Source organism: Schistocerca americana, chromosome 3 (assembly GCF_021461395.2).
Source record: "Schistocerca americana isolate TAMUIC-IGC-003095 chromosome 3, iqSchAmer2.1, whole genome shotgun sequence".
NCBI lineage: Eukaryota > Metazoa > Arthropoda > Insecta > Orthoptera > Acrididae > Schistocerca > Schistocerca americana.
Window position 1 is genome coordinate 845,049,925 of NC_060121.1, and position 14,835 is coordinate 845,064,759.

Genomic DNA, 14,835 nt, shown 5'->3' on the forward strand with positions numbered 1-14,835 from the left:
TCGAAATGGCGCTCAATTGAAAGACTTGCACCAGGTTATTACACCATCAGAAATTATCATCATTATCTGCCTAATTAAGTTTTTACGGACTTACGGAACCCTTAGAGTGAGAGTCTTACTAGCACTTGCCGGGTCTTTTGTTCCTCCTCTCACAGCTGTAGGCCATAACCCTGACAGAACATCTGATGAATTTGAGCGGCGCGCACTTCGCAAACGGCGGGAGTACAAATATTCGAAGATACCACCGTTTATCACCCAGACTCGGACGAGTGCTGAAGCAAAATGACTGCTGCTGTAGCTTAGTAAGCAGCCACTAAACTCGCCACCCTCGATTTTGTTAGTCTAACTCCCATGTATAAAACAGCTTCAGACGTCTGATTACTTTACAAATGAGTTACTGTGTTAGATATTTGACCTGAAGCATGGAAGTATCAAAACGTTTAGGGAAGATTTCAGATGTCTAAAGTTACTTGGAAGTGTCTAAGTGCTCTAATTCTCAAATACTGGATGAATCAAGCTTGAGTATTTGCGCCGCTGAGTTACGATGCCTGAAGACACATACAGAGTTTATAATGGGATGAGGAGTTCCGCCTTATGCAAGACACCTTTTTTCTTTTGTTTCACCCATACATGTTTCAGCACTTTTGTGCTATCATCAGTGGGTTCTATTTTTATTTTTAATTGTAAATTTGTTGTTAACATATTAACATTTTCGTCGTTTACAACATTATGTAAAAGTTGCATTTATAACTTAATTGGCGAAAAGTAACATACCTTACATTATATTATTGTCCTCTTGTTTTGGTAGCTGTTATGCTACACAACATACAACATGTCCTCTGCAAACAGCAAAACGTAATTTATTTTCTATTTGTTATGTATATACGAACGGAAATAAGACTGTATCACGTTTTCTTTCTGTAACTTACAGTTTTGAAGTTGTGGTACGTTTTCCTGTTTTGTTAGCGAAGTAAATGGGCTTACTTCTTTGCCTGTGTTCGTGTGGTAATGCAGTTTTTCGATTACTCAAAACGTAGGTGGAGTTATCGCTGCCATTACGTGTTGTTGTGGCTGTGTGGCGTTCATTTGTTTCGTAGCGTGTTCTGCTGGCTGAGGCGCGCGAGTTTGAATTGTATTTGGTGTTAGTTGTGTGTGGTTTAAGTGGGTTTGCCTGTGTGTGATGAGTACTGGGACAGAGAGTGAGTGAGTGTGTGTGTGTGTGTGTGTGTGTGTGTGTGTGTGTGTGTGTGTGTGTGTGTTACTTGTATAGTTCTTCTATTGTGGCGAAGAGAGTTTTGTTGCACAGTGATGTGTATTCATTGAGTACTTTCTTTCCTTGGGCTATTGATTTTTGAATATGGTAGTTTTCTTCTATAGTTAATTTTTGGTATAGGCTGCTGCTAGTTTTTAGGATGTGAAGGTCAGTTTCAATGTTTGTTGGGTGGTGGTTGTGTGCTACCAGGTGGTCTGCAAATGTTGAGTGTGTTCTATTGCTTTTCAGTGCTCTGAGGTGTTCATTATATCTGGTTCTGAAGGTCCTGCATGTTTGCCCAACTATACAGATTGACAGCAGTTGCAAGTAACTTGGTAGATGCCAGACTGGCTGTATTTGTCAGTGTTGGTGGTAATTCTTCCAAGTCTGCTCTGTATTGTGTTGTTGGTTCTGTATGCTATGTTGAGTCCTTGTTTCTTTAGTATATTATCCACCCTGTGTGTGACTTTGTTGTTGTAAGTCATTATGTGCCATTTGTTGCTTACAGTCTGCCGATTTGTTGTGTGATGAGTTGTGTTTGTATGTGTGTGTGTTTCATGGTTATGTGCTGTTTGTTTTTGTATTTTGTGGTTTATTTTGTCTACTCTCTTTGCATCATATCCATTCTCCTGTGCAATTCGTTTTATTGTGTTCAGTTCTTGTGTGTAGTCATGCTTATTCATGGGTATTTTGTTCAGCCTGTGAAGTAAATATCTGAAGCTGGCTTCTTTGTGGGTTATGGGGTGATTGGATTGGTTATGAATAATGGTGCTGGTGAGCGTGGGTTTTCTGTAGATTTTGAATTCATGTTTGTTGTTTCTCTTGTGTATAGTGAGATCTAAGAAATTAAGTTTTTCATCTGTTTGTGTTTCTATGGTGAATTGTATTTGTGGGTGGATGGAGTTTATCATGAAGTTCTTTTATGCGGGACAGTGATTCATCTATTAAGCAAATTATGTCATCTACGTATATGTACCAATATATTATTTTGTACTGTTGTGGTATTACTATTTTGTCAAAGATTTGTTTTTCTATCTGGTTGAGGAAAGTGTCAGCTAGGAGGCCACTGATTGGGGATCCCGTGGGTAGTCCATTTTGTTGAGAGTAAAATCTGTTGTTGAATGTGAAGTAGTTCTGTTCTGTGATGAGCCTGAGTATGGCTAATATTTCTTGTATGTTTGTTGTGGGTATGTTTCCTTGCAGTTGGAGGTTTCTTTCTATTATGTTGATTGTTTCTTCTGTTGGGATGTGTGTGTACATTGAAATTATATCAAATGAAACCAATGTTGCTGTGTTTGGTATGTTTTCATTTTTTATTTTTTCTATTAAGTCACTTGAGTTCTTTAGACTTCTGTTGTCAGTGTATTTGTATATTGTCTGTAGCAGAGTGTGTGTGTGTTTGGCTAAGTGGTATGTTGGCACTTTGGTGAAGTTAATTAATGGACATATGGGTATTCTGGGTTTGTGCACTTTAGGCAATGATTGTAGGGTGGGGGCCTTGGGATTTTTCTGTATCATTTTTTAATCTGTGTTTCTGTGAAAATTGTATCTGTTTCTCAGGGTTCTCTGTAACTTACTTTGGTATCGGTTTGTTGGGTCACTTGTTAATTCTGTGATGTTGTTGCTTTGGATGAATTCTAATGTTTTGTGAATGTATTCCTGTTTGTTTATGACTACTATTGAATTACCTTTGTCAGATTTTGTGATGATGGCATTTTCTTGTGTTAATTTATTTTGTAGTTTTATGTAGGTTTTTTCTTCAGGAGTCCTAGTGTTTTCTTTTACGGTGGTTTTGTTCTCTTTGATTGTATTTCTTATTTCCTCAGCAACTAGTTCTCTTGTTAGGTTTGCATTAAATTCAGGTGTGTTTAGTGTTTCTTTATGATGTTTTAGTTTCTGTTATGATATTTTCTACTGTCCTATGTGACACCATTGTGTTAATGTTATGATTGGGACCCTTTTCAAGTAGGCTGCTTTCTTGTTCAGATAATTTTATGTCTGTTAGATTAATCACTCTTTTGTGAAAGGTGTGTTGGTTGTATTGGTGGTGGGATTGGTGGGTGTATGTGTGATTTAACATTTTTGTGAGTTTCTTTTGTTGGATTGTCTGTTTTCTGCCTATTATGGTCTCAGTGTATGTTCTAACCCTGTGTATTAGTTCATCAAAAAATGGTGGGTATGTTATGTGATTAGCTAATTCTAAATGCAATCTGTATAATTCAATATTCAGAGTCTGTTTTTTGGAATACAAAGACCAGGTTTCTTGCTTTATCCACATGATTTCTGCCTTACAAGAGGACAATAATATAATGTAAGGTATATTACTTTTCGCCAATTAAGTTATAAATGAAACTTTTACATAATGTTGTAAACGACGAAAATGTTAATATGTTAACAACAAATTTACAGTTAAAAATAAAAATAGAACCCACTGATGATAGCACAAAAGTGCTGAAACATGTGTGGGTGAAACAAAAGAAAAAAGGTGTCTTGTATAAGGCGGAACTACTCATCCCATTTTCTTAGCAAGCACGGAGACAACAAGAAGAACTGCACCACAAGATGATTAGAGTTTATAATTGTAATATTTCTCTTAGTGTGTTACGTCTTGTCTTGTCTTGTCTTGTCTTGTCTTGTCTTGTCTTGTATTGTATTGTATTGTATGGAACTGGGGACCTAGAAATGGCGAATACGCTTCGTCCGTGCCGTAGCCCGCAGTGGTACACAACTCCACAACAGGCTACAGCAGTCTACTCACCCCACCGCCGCCCCACACCGAACCCAGGGTTATTGTGCGGTTCGGATCCCAGTGGACCCACCCCCCCCCCCCCCACCCCCTTCCCCCGGGAATGTCTCACACTAGACGAGTGTAACCCCAATGTTTGCGTGGTAGAGTAGAGTAATTATGGTGTACACGTACGTGGAGAAAGTGTCTGCGCAGCAATCGCCGACATAGTGTAACTGAAGCGGAATATGGGGAACCAGCCCGCATTCGCCAAGGCAGATGGATGACCGCCTTAAAAACCAACCATACACTCCGGACGTAGACACTAATCCGCCGGGCGGATTCGTGCCTGGGACCAGCACGCCTTCCCGCTTCGAAAGCAGTACGTTAGACCGCACGACTAACCGGGCGGGCGTGTTAGGTCTTAATGAGAACATTATGGTCGCATTTTAAATTATATCAGTAATTGTGTGAAAAATTGAAAATCAAATTTTTTTTAGCCCTGGAAGCTGTTAAATAGGCAGCTTGCAATTCAAACGTGCGCCATTAACAATCAACGTGGTTAGCTACGTAGTAATATACAGGGAATCCATAAACTATCTTTACAACTTAAGACTTTAGTACCTTTGAAACTTAGTATATTAACAATTGTTTCTTAACATGTGGTGAGATAACCCACAAATTTACGTTTCCTCATTTATGCAGATCAGTGTGTGCACCCTTAGTGACACTTAATATGTCTAGTCAGAATTCCATTTCTGTCCATGTAGAATTCGAGATCTCCACGGTCACATATTCGAATGCATTTAGAATGCGTGCCTTCGAGCCCTTGGTTCGGTACACCAGACCTCTCACAAAACCCCACTGGAAGACGCCTAGTGGTGTGAGATCAGGGGATCGTGACGACCGTCGAATTGGACCATCTCCTACAAACCACCAGTCCGGAAACTTTTTTTCTATAAATTAAAAGGACATTCAGGGTCCAGCGCTGGAATACATCAGCTTGCAGATGTTCCAGTAATGGCACAGCTAACTTTTGTAACATGTTCGGGTAAAAACCACAGTTCACGGCAGACTCGATGAAAAAGAACGGAACAATGACGCCATTTTCCCTCGGTCCACAGCAAACATTGACCTTGAGACTCTCCCTTTCCATTTGACGTGTAACGTGAGGATGGTGCGAACCCCCATAGAACGTTATGACGGTTCAGTTTGCCGGATACATGAAACGTTGCCTCATCGGGGAAACAAATTTTTTCCAAATAATCATTGTTTGCGTCAATCTTGCCTAGAAAATCCACTGAAAACTATTAGCGTTGAGATTTGTCCATAGGCTTTAATGCCTGAAGCAGCTGCACTTTGTAGAGATACAGTAGTAGCCTCTTATCCAAGACATTGTGCGCTGTTGATCGTCTCATTTCCTACTCACTGGCCGCCGTAAGCACCGATTTTGTCGGACTTATTGCAAACGCTCTGTCGTGCCTTGTCCACGTTGACGTCTAAAATAGATGGGAGACCCACCCCCTTTCCATGGAGAACACTGCCTGTTTCCATAAATGCGTATGCCAAACCTGAACAGTTAGTGGGGACAGTGGTTGCTTTCCATACCGCGTTCGAAAGCTTCGTTGCACTTGCTTATCAGATGTCGCCAGTATGAACCAGGCCACACACTGAGCTTTCTCCTGTGGTGTCCACCACATTATAAAATGCTTTTAAGTTCAGTTTTGCATCAAAATTGCGGCACCTGGAAAGTAAAAAACTTTATGGGTTATTCCATAATAAGTTGATAACAATTTAATATCTAGTATGGTTCTACAGTTATTTAAATACCAATTTATGGATAAATGTAGATCAGTAGATGTCTCTGCATTCGTACAATTTCGTTCTTTGCTGTCAACAGTTAAATACTACCGAAGGGGCCCATCCTTTACGGGTACGAATCTTAAAAGACGGGTTTTCGCAGCGAACGGATTCTCTGGTCCAACAGTAAGGCGGCAGAAGTGGAGTGGCTTTTTCGTTGCAGCTGTACCCAGGGACCGGGGTCGATTCCCCTTCCTTTTCCTTGGGCTTCTTTCTTCTTCGTTTTGTCAAGCGAGGATGGAAATACGTTCATACGCAACGTGCATATCGGGCGTGACTAGCACGTTGCATATGTGTCAGGCTGACTTCGTGGCTGTTGCGCTAGGAAGTGTGTTAAAGACTTGCAGTGGCCCGAAGTAACAACAGAGAAAAGCAGTCCTATCACCATCATTGTTTTGTGACATGCGACAGTATTGCAATTTCATCTGTCGATATTTAATTATTATTGCCATTTCATATCCCTGCTAAAGTCTATTCGGCAAATGAAATGACTTAAAACGTTATTTTATACTACGTATCTGTTTGTGAGCTACATTTTTTTATTATCCATTTTCTCTTTCTGCCAGTCACGATTTTGTTCGATTTATTTCTTGTACGACGCGTTTCGGGAAATGATTCCCATTTTAAAGCGCGTTTTTTCGTGTGTTGACATGTACGCGTGATAACTGCGATGTGCAAGGTGCTGCATTATTCTATTACGTTTAATCTAACGTACAAACACGTGCAATTTTGTAACAATAGATTCTGTTGTTTAACGTACGGCGAATTTTGGAAAAAAAACTTTTGCTCTGATTTTCTTGTCCTCTTACGCAAAAACTGACACACATTAAACATCGCTTACACAATTCGGTGCACAGTGCACATTAAAAACGGAAAAGTTAATTATAAACAGTCGAAGGTATTTTATATAACAGAGATGACAGAGGTCATGGGATAGCGATATGCAAACAGAAAATGGCAGTAGTATCGCATATGCAAGGTATAAAAGGGTAGTGCATTGGCGGAACTGTCATTTGTACTTAGGTGATTTCCAACGTGATTATGGCTCCACGATGGGAATTAACAGACTTCGAATGCGGAATGGTAGTTGTAGCTAGACACATGGGACATTCCGTTTCGGAAATCGTTAGGCAATTAAATATTCCGGGACTCACGGTGTCAAGAGTGTGCCGAGAATAACAGATTTCAGGCATGATCTCTCGCTACACACATAACACTGACCGGCGGCCTTCACTTAACGACCGAGAGCAGCGCCGTTTGCGAAGAACTGTCAGTGTTAACAGACCGAAATAACAGCAGGAAATGAGTGTGGGACGAACGACGAGGGTATCCGTTAGGACAGTGCAGCGAAATTTGGCATTAATGGGCTATGGCAGCAGCCGACCGACGCGAGTGCCGTGTCTAACAGCACGACATCGCCGGCCGTTGTGGGCGAGCGGTTCTAGGCGCTTCAGTCCGGAACCGCGCTGCTGCTACGGTCGCAGGTTCGAATCCTGCCTCGGGCATGGCGGAGTGTGATGTCCTTCGGTTAGCTAGTTTTAAGTAGTTCTAAGTCTAGGGGACTGATGACCTCAGATGTTAAGTCCCATAGTGCTCAGAGCCATTTGAGCACGACATTGCCTGCAGCGCCTCTCCCGGGCTCGTGACCATATAGGTTCGACCCTAGACGACTGGAAAACCGTGGCATGGTCAGATTGGTCACGATTTCAGTTGGTAACCTGCTGGTAGGGTTAGAGTGTGGCGCAGGTCCCATGAAGCCATGAACTCAAGTTGTCAACAACACACTGTGCAGGCTGCTGGCGGCTCCATAATCGTGTGGGATGTGTTTACATGGAATGGACTTGATCCCCTGGTCCAATTGGACCGATCATTGACTGGAAGTCGTTATGTTCTGCTGCTTGGAGACCATTTGCACTCGTTCATGAAATTCATGTTTCCAAACAACGACGGAATTTTTATGGATTGCAATGCGCGCCACGTGACCGGGCCACAATGTTCGCGATGGGATTGAAGAATATTCTAGACAATTCAAGCGAATGATTTGTCCATCCATCGAACATATTCACAGCGATTTTCAGGGTACGGCAGACTCTTGAAGATAGACGGAATCTATGCCGAGGGAGAATATTTACGAAGTTTCAAGATCCGGCATTAAATGATGACTGTAGGAATATACTACAACCATCTGCATATTATTCCTGTAGGGATCTTGAGGGCAAGATTAAATGAAATACACCACAGGCAGAGTAGTTCAAACAGTCTTCCAGTGCCAGAATGAGACTTTCACTGTGCAGCGGAGTGTGCGCTGATATGAAACTTCCTGGCAGATTAAAACTGTGTGCCGGACCGAGACTCGAACTCTGGACCTTTGACTCTCGCGGTCGTGCTCTACCACTGAGCTACCCAATCACGACTCACGCCCCGTCCTCACAGCTTTACTTCTGCCAGTATCTCGTCTCCTACCTTCCAAACTTTACAGAAGCTCTCCTGCGAACTGGCAGAGCGCTTGTCCGCGAAAGGCAAAGGTCCCGAGTTCGAGTCTCGGTCCGGCATACAGTTTTAATCTGCCAGGAAGTTTCAGTCTTCCAGTGCTCCGTACGTAAATGGAATGGGAAAGTACCATAACAACTATTTTATGTATATAGGCTGAAGTGGCGAGTGAAGACCATTCCCAAGGCCGGGAATCGAAATCGGGTCTCCTGCTTACTATTGCAGGTGCGTTAGCCACTAAGCCATCTTGGCTCACCCAACTCCTCGGATTACCCTGGCACGCCTCCCCCCTCCTTCATTCGCCGCTTCAGTCACCATACCTGTATGAGACCAGTAAAGTCTGTCAAATTGTGTCATCTCATTTGTATGAGTACTTGCACCTGGGTTTCAGGCTGGATCCCTCATTCACGTTCGATGCTGAGGTGCTATTCCAGAACATGGACAGCCTCGTCGATTCTGGTCTCGTGTAAGGGGGAATTTAAAGTAGACTGGGGTGGCAATGCGAATTTGGGTGAATGAGGGAGGCTGCCCAGGTAATCCGTGCAATTGTGCAAACTGCTGTGTCAAGGTGGCTTAGTGGTTAGAGCATCTTCCTAATAAACAAGAGACGGGTTTCGATACCCGGACTTGCTACAAATCTTCTCTCGCTACTTCAGTCTGTGTTCATAAAAATCATACCTGTATGAAGCCAGTTAAGTCTCTGAAGTTGTGATTTCACCCTTACAACTTTTATAGTAGGACGTATCCTAGGCCATGCACTTCATTGGTTTGTAGAGTATACATGCAGATGTACACGGCGTAAGGGAATTAAAAGATAACGCTTTCAACTCGTCTTAATTGTATTCCATTGTGACCCATAAGCGTGAAATTTAGTGCAAAGGCGCCAACAAGCTTCCCCTGTAATTGTGCAAAAGTGTGGCGCCCGGACGAGGCTTCACGCAGTAAAGTCTCAGCACATGATAAATAAAGGCCAGAGCTCAGAAGTTCATGTGACCCGTAAAGTGATTTAATGATGTCATATGTGTACAACGCCACTTTGGACCTGTCACACGATGGAAAAGTCCACACAGACCCTCTTAGCCAAATTTCACCCCCTTCTTTTGACGCCTCTCCGATGGAAGTCAGAATCGCGATGCCCACTGTTTTTCTTGTTTGTGGCCGCGGAAAACATTTCAGACAGCCCGACGCTAACAACTGACATGAAAACGCCTCAGCAGGTGACAAAGGGCGTCAACGAACCCACCCCTTTGCTAGAGACGTGCATCCCCATACATTTCGCGGTCAAAAATGACAGTTTGCAGTTCGATGAGCTACAGGAAGATGTTCTTGACAGTCTTTGATGATGCTGACATCAATCCTTCTGAGGACATTGTGGTCTAGCAACCTCATTGAATGTGATCTCACAGCTTTAGAGTGCAGTGCAACCGCAATTTTTGCTCAGGTGTACAGGGTAAATTTGAACGTGACCGGAAGCAGCAAAGGGTGCGTATGCTTTTTCGACCCTCCTGTTTCAAGCACTATTGTGGCGTGATCACAGAGGGGCGCGACATTTACACATGCATGAAAGCAATGGCAAGGTGTCCCGCTATAAGAATCCCATTTCGGCCAAACCCTCGGTGGCAGCTGTGAAGTACTCCTAGGCGCCTACAGGCAGACAACTGTCACCAGAGATGTGTCAAGTGGTTGCCCTATTGCTGGCGCCTAGTACTACTTCACTTGTTTTATCGATAAAGGCATATTTTAAAATTCTCAGTGAATGTGGGTGGGTGCCACCTAGAGTTTTTCCGAAGTGCAGGTTGTTATAGGAACCATTTGCCATTATGTTCATGCATGTATTAACGTTGCACCCCCTCTGTGATGACACCATAGGAGGATGTGGAGGAGGATGGCTGAAAAAGCATAAAGACCATTTGTTGCTTCGGCTCATGCTCGTCGAATGGTTTTAGATGGTCCCTAATGATTCTACCCTGTACACCAGAGCAAAAATTACGGTCGCACCACACTCCAAAAGAGTTGCTAGCTCACGATGTCCGTACAGAATGGTTATGCATTAGGTGGATGTTAGCAGCATCGAAGATTGTCAAGAAAGTCTCCCTTTCGTTGATCACACTGCAAACTGTCGTTTTGGACCGCTGAACGTGTGGGAATCCGTATCCCAAGGAAAGGGGCGGTTTCATTGACGCCCTTTACGCCACCCCATGAGGCTGCTTCGTGTGGATTGTCAGCGGTGGTGTGTCTGAAATGTCGTCCTCGGCCAGACATCAGAAAGCTGCGCCGGGCGCCGCTGTTCTGACATCCATCGCAAAAGCGTCAAAGGAAGGGGCGAAATGTGGGTAACTTCGGCGGTGACGACCTTCCCATATCGTGTCACGTCAGCGATGGCGTTGGGCAAAACTTTTGTGAAACTTAGTGCCAATGTGATATCATTAAACCACCGTACACGTCACATGGACTTCTGAGCTGTGGCTTCTCTTTTGCTTGTGTCGACACATTGTCATTTTTTTTTAATCGTATGGGACTTAACTGCTAAGGTCATCAGTCCCGAAGCTTACACACTACTTAACCTAAATTATCCTAAGGGCAAACACTCACACCCATGCCCGAGGGAGCACTCTAACCTACGCCGGGATCAGTCGCACAGTCCATGACTGCAGCGCCTGAGACTGCTTGGCTAATCCCACACGGCACACCTTGTTGTTAAAAGCGTCGTCGTCCCAGAGAGTGAATTCGTAGGATGCGACGCTTTTGCACCATTACAGAAGGAGGTTGTAGGCACATTTGAGCCACACTTCCAGCTTATGCGTCGCAATCGGAGACAATTACGGGTTTTTCAAAATGTGGCACATTGGACCCGCATTCGGGGGGACGACGGTTCAAACTCTCATCCGTCCATCCTGATTTAGATTTTCCGTGATTTTGATAAATCACTTCAGGCAAATGCAGCGACGGTTCCCTTGAAAGGGCACGGCCGACTTCCTTCCCCAGCCTTCGGTAATCCGATGAGACCGATGAACTCGCTGTTTGCCGGCCGGAGTGGCCGAGCGGTTCTGCGCGCTACAGTCTGGAACGGCGCGACCGCTACGGTCGCAGGTTCGAATCCTGCCTCGGGCATGGGTGTGTGTGAGGTCCTTAGGTTAGTTAGGTTTAAGTAGTTCTAAGTTCTAGGGTACTGATGACCTCAGAAGTTAAGTCCCATAGTGCTCAGGCATTTCTAGAACTCTCTGTTTATTCTCCTATCCCAAATCAACCAACCAGCCAATCCAAAGAAACAAGATTCCGCCTCCACGTGGCAGAAGACGAGCAACGGTATGAGTGGAGACGGGAGTCTGGATGGTATTACATACCGATTTCGGACCCCGAATACAGTCACGATGGCCAAGAGGCCCACCATAAGTAATTAGAAGGTGGGTCATTAAATAACTGGCAGCAAGTGAAGAGAAAAAATATCCAAAAAGTGATCCTTTGCTTCTGTTGCGCAGTTCAGGTGCAGAGTGACTGTGTATTTTAATGTAAGAAAAGAATGAGTGTGATGTTGCGTAACTTACGATATGTGCGCTTTATTAACCACATTAATCTCGTAAGTGTTATGCTGGTAGTCACGATGTTGAGCGCACTAAGCAAACAGAGAAGTGTGGTGACGCGGAGTCTGTTGCGTGTGGCAGGTGGTGTTCAACCGGCTGACGCTGCCGCACAGCCTGGACGAGGAGGAGGCCGCGGGGGCGGCGTCCGGGCCGGCGCCGGGCCCCGGCGGAGAGCCGTCGCCGCTGCCGCCCCCGGAGTCTCTGCCGGTGGCGGCGGCCAGCATCTCGGCCGAGCCGGGCGCCAACGGTCTGCTGGTGTACCGCGGCGGCACGCTCGCCTCGCCGCCCCCGCCGCCCCCGGGGCAGGGCGGCCCGCTGCCGGCCCACTACGCCGTCAGCGACTTCTCGGTGGGCGGCCGCTGCAAGTGCAACGGCCACGCGGCGCGCTGTGTGCCCGTGGGCCGCGACGGCCAGCTCGCCTGCGACTGCAAGCACAACACGGCCGGCCGCGACTGCGAGCGCTGCAAGCCCTTCCACTTCGACCGGCCCTGGGGACGCGCCACCGCCACGCACGCCAACGAGTGCAAAGGTAGGCAGAGTTCATTTATTTATTTCTCAAGTAGAGACCTGCTAGCCCGACCGGGTGGCCGTGCGGTCTGACGCACGGCTTTCCGGGCGGGAAGAAGCGCCTGGTCCCCGGCACGAATCCACCCGGCGTATTCGTGTCGAGGTCCGGGGAACCGGCCAGTCTGTGGCTGGTTTTTAGGCGGTTTTCCATCTGCCTCGGCGAATGCGGGCTGGTTCCCCTTATTCCGTCTCAGTTACACTATGTCGGCGATTGCTGCGCAAACAAGTTCTCCACGTACGCGTACACCACCATTATTCTACCACGCAAACGTACGGGTTACACTCCTCTGGTGTGAGACGTTCCCTGGGAGGGTCCACCGGGGGCTGAACCGCACATAACCCTGGGTTCGGTGTGGGGCGGCGGAGGGGTGAAGTGCGGTGGTCGTCGTGGGGTTGTGGACCACTGCGGCTGCGGCGGGGACGGAGCCTCTCCGTCGTTTCTGGGTCCCCGGTTAACATACAATACAATACAATAACCTGCTACCTGTTATTACAAAGCAGGTCGTACATTGTGTGATTTTGCATGTTACATCATACAAATTCAGTTTCATTAATAGTATATATAATACGAGGTATGTCCCCAAAGTAAGTTCCGTTTGGTTATATAAAACAAATGTGTACATATAGAGAAAAAAATATTTATTGTACAAAAATCTACAACAGTTAAACTACTTTTCTACATAGCTACCGAAATTTTGTAGGCACTTGTCATAGCGTGGCACAAGTTTTTGTAGGCCTTCCGCCCGCCTCTGTAGCCGAGCGGTTCTAGGCGCTTCAGTCTGGAACCGCGCTGCTTCTACGGTCGCAGGTTCGAATCCTGCCTCGGGAATGGATGTGTGTGATGTCCTTAGGTTAGTTAGCTTTAAGTAATTCTAAATCTAGGGAAGTGATGACCTCAGATGTTAAGTCCCATAGTGCTTAGAGCCATTTGAACCATTTGTATGCCTTCTTGATAGAAGGTTGCCGCCTGTGTATTCAACGATGTGGTAACATGTTCTTTCAGCTCGTCATCATCGTTCAAGTGTTGACCACCAAGGACAGATTTTATGTGTAAGAAGAGATGAAAGTCGCTAGGAGCGAGGTCCGCCCTGTACGGAGGATGATCAAACGCGTCCCAGTGAAATTCCCGTAAGGGTTGTTTGGTCACATTCGCCGTGTGAGGTTGGGTATTATCCTTCACTGAACAGCCTGACCCATCTTCTAACCACTGAATCACTCATGGGATTTTGTCCATAAACCTTGCAGATTTGGCGATGAATTTCCTTTGGTTTAGCTTTCTTTGCATTTAGAAAACGAGTCACAGATCTTATTTCACATGCGGTGGCATTTTCAATTCCGGCTGACATTAGAAAGAAGCACTGCGAAGCACTCGTCGGCAGCAGCAATCTGAAAATGGCGTACATGTCTTCTCCTTGAGTCAGAGTAACCGCCGTGCATGGTCGGAACTTCGATCGCAGCCCTGCCGCGGTAAGAAATAGAAAGGGAACTTACTCTCGTATATACACAAAATTCTTATTTGCGTCGAGACTCTGTAGGATCACGCACTGCATTCTGCCTCATTTGAGTGTTCTTTCTAATCTTCCACACTTTGTCCCTGGTTTCTTTGGGACTCCATTCTCTGACCTCACATTCCACTTGTGCATCTTGTCCCTGTATACGGAATGATTATAATTAAAGCTCAACTTTCAAACTGCTGTAGAAATAACACCACTGGTCAGAACGACATCAAATTGCAACGGAATATTATCGGAGAAGGGGGGAAAACGTATGGCACAAGAAAAAAAAGGGTGAAACTAGTAGTCTGTTTCTTGACATCGGCATTCTTCAAAAGAAGTTGTTGGAAATTATAAACAAAAATGTAACTGACGAGATTGGTTCTTACGATGGTCGGAGACGCGCGAAGGGAAATACTGACGTAATCGGCACTCGGTGGTACCAACAGAAACTGCAACGTTTAGCCGGCCGCGATGGTCTCGCGGTTCTAGGCGCTCAGTCCGGAACCGCGCGACTGCTACGGTCGCAGGTTCGAATCCTGCCTCGGGCAGAATTTCTAATAATAAATCAATACTTAAATATACAGGTCTAAAACCGGCAGTATTTTTACAATGTGCAGCCGATATTTTTACGGGCAGATATGTCGGTGTTTTTTTTCTGTCGATATATCGAGGGATGGTAATAATACTTACTTAAATACAGGTATATCAGCTTCTCGATAGTTTTAAAAATACCAAAAGACCTCGTGTACACACCTGCGTCTCTAATTAGTGGACGTAAATGCTACAGTTGACTTTACAACAGTATAAAACTTGAGGCTCTTAAATCGAAAATATAAGATTTAAAATATTCACAGTATGGAACTG

The 14,835-nt window shown here is 45.1% G+C and overlaps 1 protein-coding gene across 1 annotated transcript in view; it reads left to right on the forward strand.

The window, feature by feature from the left end:
* Positions 1 to 14,835, forward strand: part of LOC124606433 (netrin-1-like) — a 170,761-nt gene that overhangs the window by 52,832 nt on the left and 103,094 nt on the right. The window contains exon 2 of the mRNA XM_047138415.1: positions 11,990 to 12,437. Coding sequence (XP_046994371.1) covers positions 11,990 to 12,437 — 448 coding nt within the window. The remainder of the gene's footprint in view (positions 1 to 11,989; positions 12,438 to 14,835) is intronic.